At 41.1% G+C, this 13891-nt stretch overlaps 1 protein-coding gene across 2 annotated transcripts in view; it reads right to left on the reverse strand.

Moving 5' to 3' along the window:
- Positions 1 to 13891, reverse strand: part of PDE1B (phosphodiesterase 1B) — a 1810462-nt gene that overhangs the window by 506110 nt on the left and 1290461 nt on the right. For both annotated transcript variants that reach the window (XM_069653207.1, XM_069653208.1), the window contains one exon: positions 4329 to 4429. In XM_069653207.1, coding sequence (XP_069509308.1) covers positions 4329 to 4429 — 101 coding nt within the window. The remainder of the gene's footprint in view (positions 1 to 4328; positions 4430 to 13891) is intronic.

A 13891-nucleotide genomic window follows, 5' to 3' on the forward strand; every position in this document is an offset into this window, starting at 1 on the left:
TAAGCGGGTCCCCGTGGTCAAATTTATATATAAAGAGCAAAAGGCAGCGTACAAGCGTGAACACCATATTTTGCCCTGCACATTTCCACTCTGCTGTGCAAAGGCAGTAGTCAATCAGCTTTATTTTGGGCCAGTGCCAATAAAAGCATAGTACAAAGCACATCTCATATATAAAATAGGAGAGAAAGAAAACAAATGTATTTAAATTAAGTATGCAGAAAAACAAAATGAATTTGAGTTAAATATATGACAAGCATATTAAAAATAGCAGCAGCAACATTTGTCATATGAAATCAGGGTACAGGTATAATTTCTGATGGTAAAATTGATTGTTTAAGATCCGCCCGGATTCTCCATGCCTTATTTAAAAATCTGAACACTGCACTTTACATAGGACATATCCGTCAGTTGAAGAACATGCATAATATTTAACAGAGACAGGAGCAAAGTCATCTCTTTCTCAACCCGGCATAAACCGGGCAGAATAGAATAAAGTGCATATCTGAAGTGCAGAATGGGCAGAAATTGGAGGGAATATGAGACCATTTACGGGTTAACTGTGCCGCAGGTAAAACGTTAAGTCTGAATTTTATTTTAAAAAAGTGGCCTCTCCAGACTTCAGTACTTATCATTAAGATAAGGTTCAGGGGCCATATAAAGTTAAAAAGTAAGTAACATGGAAATGTTGCGAGGTTGACAGAGTCTAAGCCCAGAGTCTCCTTATATAAAATATCAAGTTTCCTCCGTATCATTCTTACAGTTGTGTCTGTGATTACAGCTCTATCAGAGAGAGATATTGCAACCCTATGTTGTCTAATAGGCTGCATAAAGGGTAATTGGTTTTCCCAGTTGAAATGAAACCATTGGGCAGGGTTTCATTTTAATTGTACACGATCCCTGCCATGCTTGCATAAAGGGCTATATAAATTCAATGAAATACAAAATACAAATCCAAAAAAATCTACTGCCGGATTAACAATTACCCAGTAATAGGGCAATCTGATCAGCAGTGAAGAGTAGTAAATAATGCTTTGTGGTGAGGCATTTCACAGCTAATTCGCTCAAGCAGTCCAGTTTGACCTTCCCTATCCTAAACATTAATGGATGCTGAGAAATGAGGGTGTGAATTTCCTATGTGAACGTATGCATGACATATGATTTGCAGATGCTTTTGTGAAAACAATTGTCTAACAATTCAGATGAAATATTTCTAAATCAGAGACTCTGACCCTCATTACAAGTCTGCCGGATTACCAGCAGACTTGCCTTACTGTTTCCGTTGGCCGACATCCCGTTGTTATCAGGATATTACGGGTAACAGATGAACAGTAAATTCCCATTCCCTTGGAGTTAGTAAGGGTGCCGGTGCTTCCGTGTAAAATCTGCTATTAGGGGCAGAACTACCAGCAGGTCAGGCCTGCGGGTAGTTCACATTCCCTATTGGAAGACTTGTAGTTTGCCGGTCCAGAAAGGGTGCCGGTAACTGTTGTAACTGGCACTTTTTTCCAGACTGGCAAACTTGTAATGAGGGCATTTTTTTCTCACTTGGGAATACATTTTCAAGCAATTTTCCAAAGGTACCAGTTATTGTATAAAGTGTGATCTTTAGGAAAAGTGTTTCCTTTTCAGTTCATGTTTTTTTCTGGTTATGTTGATAGTGTGAGTTTAATCTGCTGCTAATTCGAGAAAATGTTTTTTTTAGAACTTAACATATACTGTTCCTGGGTATCCACTTCACCACCAAAAATTATTGTTTTCATATTCTTTTACGAAAGAAGCTCAGTTTCAACATTCACAAGCACAGCAGCGCCTCAGAGGTAGGCCTTTGGCATATTTAACACATTTAGTACATATCATCTTTTCTGTGTTGGAAATTGAGCAGATATTCTGCTTGATTCATTTTTTGACATAACTTGAATTGGATGTACGAAGCTTAGCTTGTGAAAAACATTTACGACTGTGTGATGTATCAGACTACTGATATAAGGCTGCGTTTGCTAGAGCCATAATTAAAGCCCACCCGCACATTGCTCAGAAAATGAAGGATTTACTTCCTGCTTTTAAGTAAATTGTTACACTGCTAACTAAATATGCACCTTAAAATAAAGATTGTTTTCGGCCTAGGGAGGATTATAAACTACTACAAATTCTAAATTCTGGATTCATTGTGAATGGTTCTCATGGGTATTACGTGTTTCTTTTTCATTTGGTTATACATTTTCAGTATTTGCTGTGCCTGTTCTGTTTTCTTTTTGTGTGTAATTTGGCAATTATGATATAACAAAAAAATACATAAACAACGTTAACATGTATTCCCTATATGCTGCTTGAAAGAAAGCAACTTGACACTGGCAACGTGTGGAATATTGATTGGACAAGTGTACATTGTGTTCTTATATCTATAATTATATAATTATATAATTACAAATAACAATTATCTCTGATTGAGAAATGGAGCAGACATGTGGGAAATGGTACAAATCAAGATTGCATTGAGCTGTTGATGCGATCTGTCACAGACAAAATCCTAAGAACCCATAAGCCATTAACTTCCAAAATGGAAATTAAAAAAAACAAAGACAAAGAGGCCAATAAATATGACATATGGTCCAAATACAAACCACAATGCTTCTGTGAGTTAGGCCAAAAATGTTTATCATGAAGATGGCATTTGCCCAAATCCCAAGAACGGAGTAATCAGAAACAGGGCAATCCTAGAAGCAAAAACAACTAATACTCAGAACCTTCTGAATGGAAAGCCAGAAAGAACATTTTAAACCCACAAGTTTGTTTAAATCCCATGAACGATTGCCATATAGCACCTCATCGCCACATAGAGATAAGTCAGTATCCCCCTATTTGGCAAAGTAATTTCATCACAGTTTACCAAGCTGCACGTCATCACAGGAACAAGGATATATCAGGCCCTGGTAGAGGGTATAATATTGAGGGTAGGGGATAAGGTATTGAGGTGGTTAGGAGGGGATTGGAAGGTGTAGGGAAATGTCACAGATCCAAAAAGCCATCATCAGCAATTAGATATCTTTTAGAGGGGCACACACAACTAATACAAATGGGAGGTCTGGGTCATTGGTTGATTCACTGATGCAAATATCAAAGTTGGGTGTCCCTATTCAGCCACTGATTCAGTTATTTTGTTGCTTGGGCCTTATGTTAGCATACATTGTGTTGAGCTGTTTTCTATTATTTTAAAGTGTTCCTAAATAGATAATACTGGATGGAGGTTAGGCTTGAAATCTATTCTATTGTGAATGTTACATCCCATGAATAAATGTAAGGCAGGTAGCTGAAACTTAAAAGGTTATCGAGGGTGATTGCAATTGTCGGTGCAGAGATGCGAGATGCCCACATTTTGTGGCTCAACTCTATGCACACTACCAACCCATCTGAGCTCATAGCGTTACAATCCTCAGCTTTATGATTGATATGATAGGTTATTTATAACACGCTTAAAACCCAGAAGTTTCTAAGCGCAAGCGCGGACCCGGGGATCGAACCTCTGGTGCTCGGTGTCATCTTGCTTCCAAGGCGAGCATATTGCCCCTCAGCCATCCTCCCGAAACATTGTTTCTGGTGTATCATGTGATGGATGTTTTCAGTTGATGTTTTTTTCCCATCTACAACTCTTAAAGGTTTTCCCTGTCCAAGAGGCCTCTGACAGTGTACTAGGCACAAATGTGTTAGCACTGCAAACATGCCTTTCTCGTTACATACTGTTACCATCAAATACAACAAATGCAAATTTTGAATATTGGTCTAGATAACTGTATACGAAACATAACATATGTTTTAATCTTGCTTTGAAATATGTACAATAGCGTGGTGCCACTAAGCATTTTAAGTTCAAAAACCATTTCTTTGGACTTGGTCATGTTTTTTGCAAACATAATTCAGAATATGGGCAGCACATCATTACCTGTGTTGGGGACCTCTCACCACTCACAGATCACCAACTGAAAAGCCATCTGGCTTTTTGAAGGTAACTAAATAGATAGCTTCTCCTTCAATAGCCACAGACGAAGCTAATCAGCTTTTATTGTCAGTGCTCTTTTGTACCAAAATTTATACATATGCCACAAATGGACTGTGTTACAGTAATGAATACGGAATCGATATGTTTAAAAAATCCATAAGCAAAATCATGTTGATAGCCAATTCAAACAGAATGTACTGACGAGGCACAGTGCAAATGCTCAATTAAAAAATAAATACATTTTTGAAACCCTCATGATAATTTGGAAATCAAATGGCAATTAAGACATAGAGAGAGCTCATGCTGATTATTCAGATGAATTCCCCATACTCACTTTGTCTGGATGTGGAAGCTGTTTGTTGTGCCTGTGTGCTCGAAGTCATGTATGGCTGCTGCAAAAATGGTGGCCAGCACTTCGATCTCCGTCAAGCAATGCTGTGTGAAGTAAAAAAAAAAGAAAGAAAACACGAGAGAGAGAGAATGAATGGAAAGGACGTCCTTCTGCAAAGTTTCTGGGGAGGACAAAATCAACACAGGTTTCACCAGTTTCTCTCTGCTGAGTTACAACACTGAAAGCCACCGTGCTTACTTAAATGCATAGCCAAGGCAATGTCTCTGCCTAATAGGACCATTACATATAGGATACTGCTCTACCCAATCCCATGGACAACTCACGCGTTTCTATGACTGTAATCCCAGAAAGGCAGACATGTTCATCCCCCATTGCTAACGTTCGATCCAATTGAGCTCTTTCATGTTGTCACCATCCCCGCTCCCCATCTGAACTGTGGATCAGTGCAAAATATGGAATATCAAAGAATTGAGGGGTGTGGTGTCCCCTGACCATGAACGCTGTTTATAATTTGTATGAATCCTGTACAAGGCCTGGCAGAAGACTGAGCCAGGAAGACATCTGTGGTTGTTTTCAGAGTGGCAACCACACAACAGACCAAGACAGAAGTAGACAATGACAGTGTATTTTATTCATCAAAATTGAAGGATTGTGCTCCATAGACCGCCGTTGAGAAATGTCACAAATCCCCCCATTTCATGCAATGAGAGCTCCAAAGGCCACAATGACAACAAGCTGAGAACACCTGATGGTGCAGTGTTCTTCTTGTAATGCAGCTGACTTTTAATCATCACACAAGATTTTCAAATCTAGTGTGGGTTCCTGCTCTGTCATTTCTTCATACGTATCATAGGTTTTTTCCGAGCATATAGTTGACATAGTGACTGCTTCTGTGCATACCCGAATAGGTAATCTTCAGGTGATTTGTCAATGTGAAGAGTTATTTTGAAATGTAGGGTTTGCCTTCAAGAATTGTTCGGCAGAATCGTGTCAAAGAAACACAGATTGCATTGATGCAAACAGACCCTCACCAGATTCCTTCGGCCAAAATTGTACAGCAGCTCGGGATCAGAATTAACTGGAATGTCCCATATGGGGCTCATTGCATTTGCTCTGAGGAATTCTTTCGTTTGCATGAGGATTTTGAGATTAAGGGCCGATTAAGGGCTGATTCACAGAAAATACGCATATATCCTCGAATGTCCCTTGCGCTGAAAATTACGTTGCGCATCCCTGGCACACAAGATTCTTTGCACACTCTGCGTATTCATGGAATATTGACCGCAAACTAACCCTATGAGCAAGTAGCAGCCAGAACACCCACGACATGCCCCCACTGAAGGCATATTCAGCCATGTATGCCAACCTTTGTGCCCTCCTCATCTGTGAAGTAATGCAACCCAGCAATACTGCGGGCCATCCCTCTCAATCAGGGCAGCATCCCGGTGACACTGCGTATGGTCCTCCATAACTTCTAACTGCACTCTCGAAAAAATGCATTGCATGACACGTAACTCTAGTCAGCATTCAGTGAACCTGCGTGCAAAACCCCATACACCACAGCTGCACCCCACTAATCTGCAAATACGCACCCCTAACTTCAACCGGAACCTCAATTAAATGTTGTCCCAACTAAATTGCTATATGCACCGTAACTCTGCTTGTTGGATCCTATGCGCACAGTGTTCTGCACCTCCTATCATGAGGCAGTGAGTCCACAAGGTTTGCATGTAGCTTTTCCCGACGTGAGGTTACGTGTTGGGATCCATGAATTTGGTTTGGTCTGCGCTTGACTGGGCATGCGATTACACTGCATGACCCATCCCGCCCGCATTCTTGCTCATTTTGCTGGGTAATATGGGAATATGTATGTCTAGCTCCCTATTTATTTCTCTGCGTAGGCCTGTCCCACACTTTGAGTGAAGTGCCGCGCAAGGTGCTGGAATGCATGCAAATCCATGATGGACCTGCGCAGAGTCCACTCAAGGTCCTGGAAAGGCACGCAAAGTCAGTTACATGAATCGACGAAAGGGGTGTTGCATGTTTAATAGTGTGCAAAGTCACTATTCAGTGCGCAAAACATTCTATAAATCAGGCCCTAAATTACTTTCCGTCTCGCATGAAGATTTAAAAGGTAGACCACAGGCATTCTTTCACCAAGTCTCTGTGTGATGTGTCCCATTGTAATGCACAGAAAGCGAGGATCAGTATTCAAGGATGTGTTTCTGCAATTTATCTAAAAAAACAAGTAAAGACAGACTCTGCGAATTGCCTCTTCCACTGCACTTCTCATTATTTCATTTGTTTGTCCATAGGTTATATGTATGGCATGTGCCCTATAATAACTTTCCAGACCTGCTTTTTGAGGTGGGGTCAACATAGTATCTCATTAATATGAATTGAATCAGTGTCCATAATGACTGTATGCATCATTTACAGCTCGCCTCATCATCTAAATATTATATTAGGAAAATCAGGCACCTCCTTCCTTTCAACACCCAGAAACATCACTTAACCAGTCTTGTCTTCTCTAAACTGGAGTACTGTACCAGAATCCTCTTTGGTCTCCCAAACTGTGCTTTCTGTCCTCTCGACAAGATCATTACCTTTGCTACCAGGACTCCCTTTGAACTCCCTCACTTCAGACTTACTTCCTCGTACAGCCACCAGGCTGGAATGTCTGATGATGCAAAACAGGGCCAGATTCACTCCTGGTTCACAAATGTATCCACAGTAAAGCACCACTGTATATATCATCCTCTATTCAACTATCTAAGACTTCTGAACTGGGACAGCCGGCCCAGCCCTTTAAGATGAGGTAGAAATACTTTAAGATGAATGGGGATGCAGAAGATACTCAAACATCAAGAATCAAAACGACTTTGGAAGCTGGCAAAGTTGACTGTTTTAAAATCAATTATCTAAAACAGAGAGTACAACGGATATCACAGACGTCTCATAGCATGGTCTCTCAATTCATTTAACAAAAAACATCATACTTATAGTAAAATCTCATCACTGATGACATTAAGCTACGTATTTGCTACCATCATCCTATTTGGAAAACTACAAACACCTAGTGGCAGATCTGATAGGCTTAAGGGAACATCTACAAATACGTTCCATACAAGTCTAAGAAAGTGATAGGCATGGGCTCCTTAACATCAGGTCGAACCACTAAGCCCATCCTTCAAACAAGTCACTATGAACGTCACTAAATACATGACGTCCTATTGGTTATACAAACTATAGGGCTATTAATTACACGTCCCACTATAATTGGTTGGCAATACTTTTCCACCCACGTTAGCAGCACGCAGGGTGCACTTCCAGGTGTTGGTGAGCTGGTCATTACCATAGCTTCCCACCAATTAGAATATCATCTGTCATCACCTCAGTGGTCTGCACCTCAATTAAGCCTTTGAACTTGGCCTTGGAAATGTTCTTTGCTCTGGAGAATACAGTGGAGTAGAGACACGCTCTGCCTCTCTGCATAGGTGTGGTTTGGCAAGTTCGTCCAAGTTCATCCCTTCATTTGACTGAAGAGCACAAATGTGAGCTCTGGTGCATTTAAAATTCTACTATTTAATGAACTCTGACGTCTTCCTTGTTTTTGTCCATGCCTTCCGAACAGGAGTTTCATTCTTTCACACAATTGTAACTAATGTCTGCTCATCCCAGTCCGATAAGACCTTGGCTTCTAGGGGCCGATCCAACTCCTCCTTTCTGAGATTCAGTTCTGTAATTTTGTTACTTTTCAACTGTGACACACTGGAAAAGGCCTTCCTTATCTGGTCCAGCTCTGCTATAAAACGTTGTGAAAACATTCATTCTTTAGTTACTCCTATATATGAATACATTGGTGCATGCCACAATCTATTCACTACATAGCTAGCCTCAAGAATACTTTGTCTACTTGTGTTTCTTTTCATCTGTACACGTATAAAATGACTAAATGTCTTCATCGTTTCTGTAGCATAACTTTCTTCATCTCGAGCCCGAGATGTCACTTATCTTTGATGCTTTCTTGATGCCTTATAGAATATCTTCACTTCTCTTGTCTCTGGATCTCTTCCATGTACATCAGTCTGGCTTTGTGTGACGTCACCAATCTGCTCTTAAATGTATTGGTCCTACTTCTTCTAGGATTTCATGGCTTTCTCGATGGGAATCTTGCTTCCAGGATTCTCCTTGGTATCAGTATTTTCACTGGTACTGCACGTGTCTAAAACTCTGGTTCCCAACAAATAGGCAATATGGGCGAGATGGTTGAGGTGGAGGCACTTGGCTCATTCTCTACATTCCCCCCTCTGGGCAATTCATTAACCACTCTCCCATCATTCTTCACACATAGACATCCTTTTCTAAAGAAATACTTCTTTGGGACCCATATCTTGATTACTCCTTTCAGGTATCCAGCTGATTTCACATGCTCATCCTTCTTCCACGTCATGAGCATGCAGTGACCACTTGGACTGCAATAGATCCATTTTCTCACATACTTTGTATGGTTCTTTGGATACATGAATTTAATTCCTTCAGGTGCATGGTAGCTGGCTTTCACAAAATCTCTTCATCTGTCAGCTCTTTGGTTTCCATCCTGATTCAACTTCAATCATGATCTTCATTCCGATGGCTTTCTTTGCAGTCTTTTTTCATAGTGAGATTATTATCCTAACCACACAGGATCCAAGCAGTACACTATCAGGGCTCGAAGAAACTTGAATATATCTGCCATCCATAGTGAAACCCAAAATAAGAGAGCTCTGAACCAGCTATCATCAGCAATGTCTTCCACTTCGTCCACCATTTGGACATGCAACTTCGTCAACATCTCTATGGCCTCCTTCAAGGTACCATTCTCGTCATCATGAGAAGGTATAAATGTGCAACATGATTCTCCAATTTTTGCACAAACACCTCAATCCATAGCTGAGATCATGTCTAGGACATATCTATTCTGAAGAGTCATCAGTCGTATTGCTCTCATCTCTTCTCTGGTAGCATTGAATCCCTTTATGGTAGTGTTAATTGTCTGCCGCAACTCCCATCTGGCAATTTTCAGCCATTTAGTATTTGCTCCAACCTTGATACTCGGCATAAAGATCAATGTAAATATCGACGAAGTCTGGCTGAACAGTATGTGTTCATATGGAATGGCATCAAAAGCTTCTATTTACTTGGCAGAGAAATCGTTCTCTCCCTTCATTCTACTTATTAGCCACAGATCTCTTCTTCCTCAGGTGAGCATCTGCTTTTGGAAAGCTGTCAATGTCAAAGTCATTTTTAGGAGTCATCAATGCTGGATCATGAACATTTACTATGGAACACCGTCCTCCCCAGTCCTTGAGCAGCTTCATATAAGCTCTGGATCCACCTGCCCAGTAGTGATCCATTATCACTAATGTTCCAATACTCATTCCTGGTACATCAAAGATTTGACCGCAATTCTGGTTCTCTCCAACCTTTCTTGTGCCATTGTTTCTAAAGCACAGTTTTGCACTTTCCAAAGGCACTATCTGCAAAGGTCCTCCTTTATCCTCGACCCATGTCAGTAGTTTAGCCAGTTTTGGCAATAAAAGCTTGCATCCATTCTGCACTACGTCAACGGTTGGCTGATAGAAACCAATGACTACCCAGGCTCTGCACATAACCACTCCTTCTTCCCATCCATCTGGTGAAAGCACTTATCTCCACTTCTGCATCTGTCCTCTGTTCTTCCATCTACAAATTTCTTCTGCAGATTTACCTGGACTCTCCAGTCTTTTGTTTACTTCCCATCTGATTCCAGCTCCTTTTACTCCATGCTTTTCATATCTGATCACGTGATTCTTGGTATGAGCTTTTAGCCTTGTCTTTGTATCTTGTACATAATCATCTTCTTCTGGATCTGTCCATTCAGTTGCCCATTTGAGATAGGCTGTTTGGACCATGAGCTCTTTTATGGCAGAGTGTTATCTGTGATAGACAATGTGCTGGATGGACATCTATTTCAATAGCTATGGAGATTTTAGAGATTTCCCCATGCTATAAGGCAGGAGTGCACATACAAAGAATTCCTCCTTCAAGGTCCTCCTTCCCACATATTTCATATGCTGATACCATATGTTATTCCCCAAGTGTGCTGTACTATCCAGGTAATCATTTAACTCATGATCATCCTCCCTGGCACTTCTCTTAGGTCTCATTCTTTTCTTATGAGTTTCTCTAATCATCTCATGAAGTATGTCAGCATAATTCCTTCTTACACGACCAATCATAAGAACATTCGTCAGTAAACTCAGTGCTTTTACATGTGCTACTAGTGTATGTTTGTTCCTAGAGGATCCTTTCCTTTGCCTTTCCTTACGAGCCTGTTTCTGGTGCTCAATGACAATCTCTATATCACCTTTTTATAAGGAAAGATGTCTAGTGACATTTGTCACAGACCCAAGAAATTTTACATGATCTACTGGAGTGGGTAAATCACATAAGGTCTCGACTGCTTTGTAGTTGCCACATCTGTACCCTCCTTCTGCATAGGAAGATACACAGGAAGCCTTGCCTTATGTGGATCCAAATAGTAGGCAGTACGTACTGTAAGCGAAATAAGGATCACAATAAACAAGATGCATGTATAAATGACATATAGGTAGGCCCACTTCATGCAGCAGTAGCTTCTTGCACATCGTGGAGGTCTCTCGTTGTCGGCCATGACATCATTACTGTTGATGCTGCCCATTCTTAATCTTTTTTGAAGGAAGGAAAAATCAACTTCTATTCGGGCAACATCATACAATACTCTGGCAATATCTTAATCTCCTCAATAAGCTGATTGCAGGACGATTAACACGGTTCCTGATGTATAGTCATTCTTTCACCAAACAAAATGTGGATGCGTCTACAGCAAGACGTAGAAGACTACAAATAGTAGGCGCTCGATCTCTTCCTCCAAAAGTCTCATTCAGGATGTTTTCTATGTTCGCTCAGAATATAGATTAACTTGCTCAATTATGTCACGTAGCAATTTGTTGAGTGCCACTGTATTCCTTGGATCTATCAAAAAGGTGCGAACAGCAGTTTGTTTCCCAACAAGATGTGGGCATTCCTCAATTAGGTAGTGGAAAACCAACCCTACTAGTCTATGAACATTTTCATCACAGAGGGGCATTTGTGTTTTCTCCACTGTACTCAGGAAGCTGGAGAACTTGCTCGATTATGGCTACAGGCAATCTCTTCACTATTGGACCGTTCTTAGGATCTTGCAGGAAATTACGAACGTCAGTAGTTCTCACACCAACGAAGGGCTTTTACGAAGAATGTAGAAAAAAATAGCAAGGATGATCCTATGAACATTGTCATTGGGCACTACCATGGGCGCACTCAAAGAGAAACTTAGTGAGAAAGGAATCTGGGAACTGTTCCCTCTTACAGTCGTCAAAAAGGAAATCCAAATCTGGCATTCTTTACTTCCCGATCAAGACTTGTCTCAGTCCAATTTTTAGCAAGCTCCTGTGGCTCAAAAACAAATAGCCTTCTTTCACTCCTTTTTTAGCAGCTTACAAGAGTGTCCCAAAACAAGCCACAGTCCAAAGTATTCTGTATCTGTTTATTTGACAATTTCTGCATCCTTCTTCCTCATCATGGATCTCGTCTGCAAGTGCTGAGGTTCTTTGCCAATGCTTGCTTTCGATTGGGGTGGGCTGAAGGGGGTTCTCCAGCGTAGATCTTTACATTGCCAAGAAAAAAACATTCACATCTTCCTAGTACTTTCACTGCCGACGGTATTACGTCCTCCACAATGAATGGCCCGTTAAAGCATGGCTCGTGACACCTACCCGTAAAGTTCCTGATCAGTATCTGATCACCGGGGAAAAGTCTGGGAAAACATAATTCTTTAGATCCAGTTGTTGGGTTGTCTCCATCTGTGTTCTGGGTCACACACCCCTTCCTTTTGAACTGATCTGAAATGACAGAGATACTTGTAGTCATACATGTTGAATCATCACTTAACTCCTTTCCTAACAATTCTGCTGTTGTCTGGGCATCACTTCTAGTTCTGGATGGAGGTGTGAGGGGTGTCCTCCTCCACCCCCCTGTCATGATTTCATGGGGTGTAAGACAGTGGTCTTAACCTGGTTGATTTCTCAATGCATACAATGCCAGTGGTAGGCAATGCAACCATTCGTTCTTCCAGGTAATCTTCCATTTGTCTTTCCTTTCTTTAAGCAGGCCGTTGAGTCTCTCACAGATCACGTTCACTTGCGTGTGATAAGCGGATGAAAATGTGTGCTTTATACTGAGCAACAAGCTTATCTGTTCAAAGACTTCATTAACAAAATGAGGGCTATTATCTGATCTTAATACTTCACATATTCCCCAATTAGGAAATACTTCTCGTACTAAAGATTTCGCTGCACAGGTGGAATCTGGATGTATACATGGACCAGCTTCAATCCACCTTGAAAAGGGACATACTACCACTATCATATATCTGTATCCATTAGAGACTTGCAGCATGTCGACATAATCGATATATAAATTCGGAAAGGGACCATTAGGTCTCGGGATAACTCCTCTAACTGTATGCAGTGTGTGCCCAACAGTAAACTTTGACATATGATGCAGTTCACTACATAAAATGCAACATATTCTAACAAATTTGGAACAAACCAATCCTCTGAAATTGTTGCAGCAAGTCTACTGACATGCGTAGGGTAGTGTAGCTGTTCGTACACCACCCTTAATAAGGCTACAGGCATCACAGGTTTACCAGTGTTCTCCTGTCGCCACAATGATTTGGAAGGAATTAAGGAAGACCCCCTCTGCGTCCACAGGTCTTTCTCATCCTGGAGTGCTTCCCTATGAATTTCTATTAACTGAGTTTTAGACAAATTTTTATGACAATCAGACACACTCATCATTACCACTATACTTTCACTCACATCAGGTGTACCAAACGTCATGATATTTTCTGAACATGCAACATGTTTTGCTTCCTCGTCTGCAACTTGATTTCCAGGTGAGATAAAGTCTGCCCTTTTAGTGTAAGCTGCAGATTTAACAACTGTGATGGCTACTGGGAGTTGCAGTGCTCTAATAAGTCTGTCCAATAAGGCGGCATGCTGCACTGGAGTGCTGTTCACTTAGAGGTACCCCCTCCTTTCCAACATCCTAGCCCTGCATGTACGATCTAGATCACGTAGGCGGAGTGGAGTCACTGTACACGGTTACTTCCTGGTCTGTGTGATTCTCAAGCATGTCAATCAGCGCCAATAATTCTGCAGCCTGTGGCGAAACATGAGGAGGTATTCATGCACTTATCATTACTTCAAATACTACATTGGCCCTGTGCTTTACCACAGCGGTACCTGTATATCCCTGCCCATCATTTTGATCCATTCTAGATGAACTGTCAATAAAGAGAATCTCCCCAGCTGCCAACGCATTTACTTTCACTCTCGAGATCTCATCATAGAATTCTTCATAGTTCACGCAATCATGTGCATGCTCTTCTTCTGCAAGTGGTTCTGTTATAAACATGGCAGGGTTCACTATTCTACATC

The sequence above is a fragment of the Ambystoma mexicanum genome, chromosome 3q, assembly GCF_040938575.1.
Source record: "Ambystoma mexicanum isolate Mex_15411 chromosome 3q, UKY_AmexF1_1, whole genome shotgun sequence".
Classification (NCBI taxonomy): Eukaryota; Metazoa; Chordata; class Amphibia; order Caudata; family Ambystomatidae; genus Ambystoma; species Ambystoma mexicanum.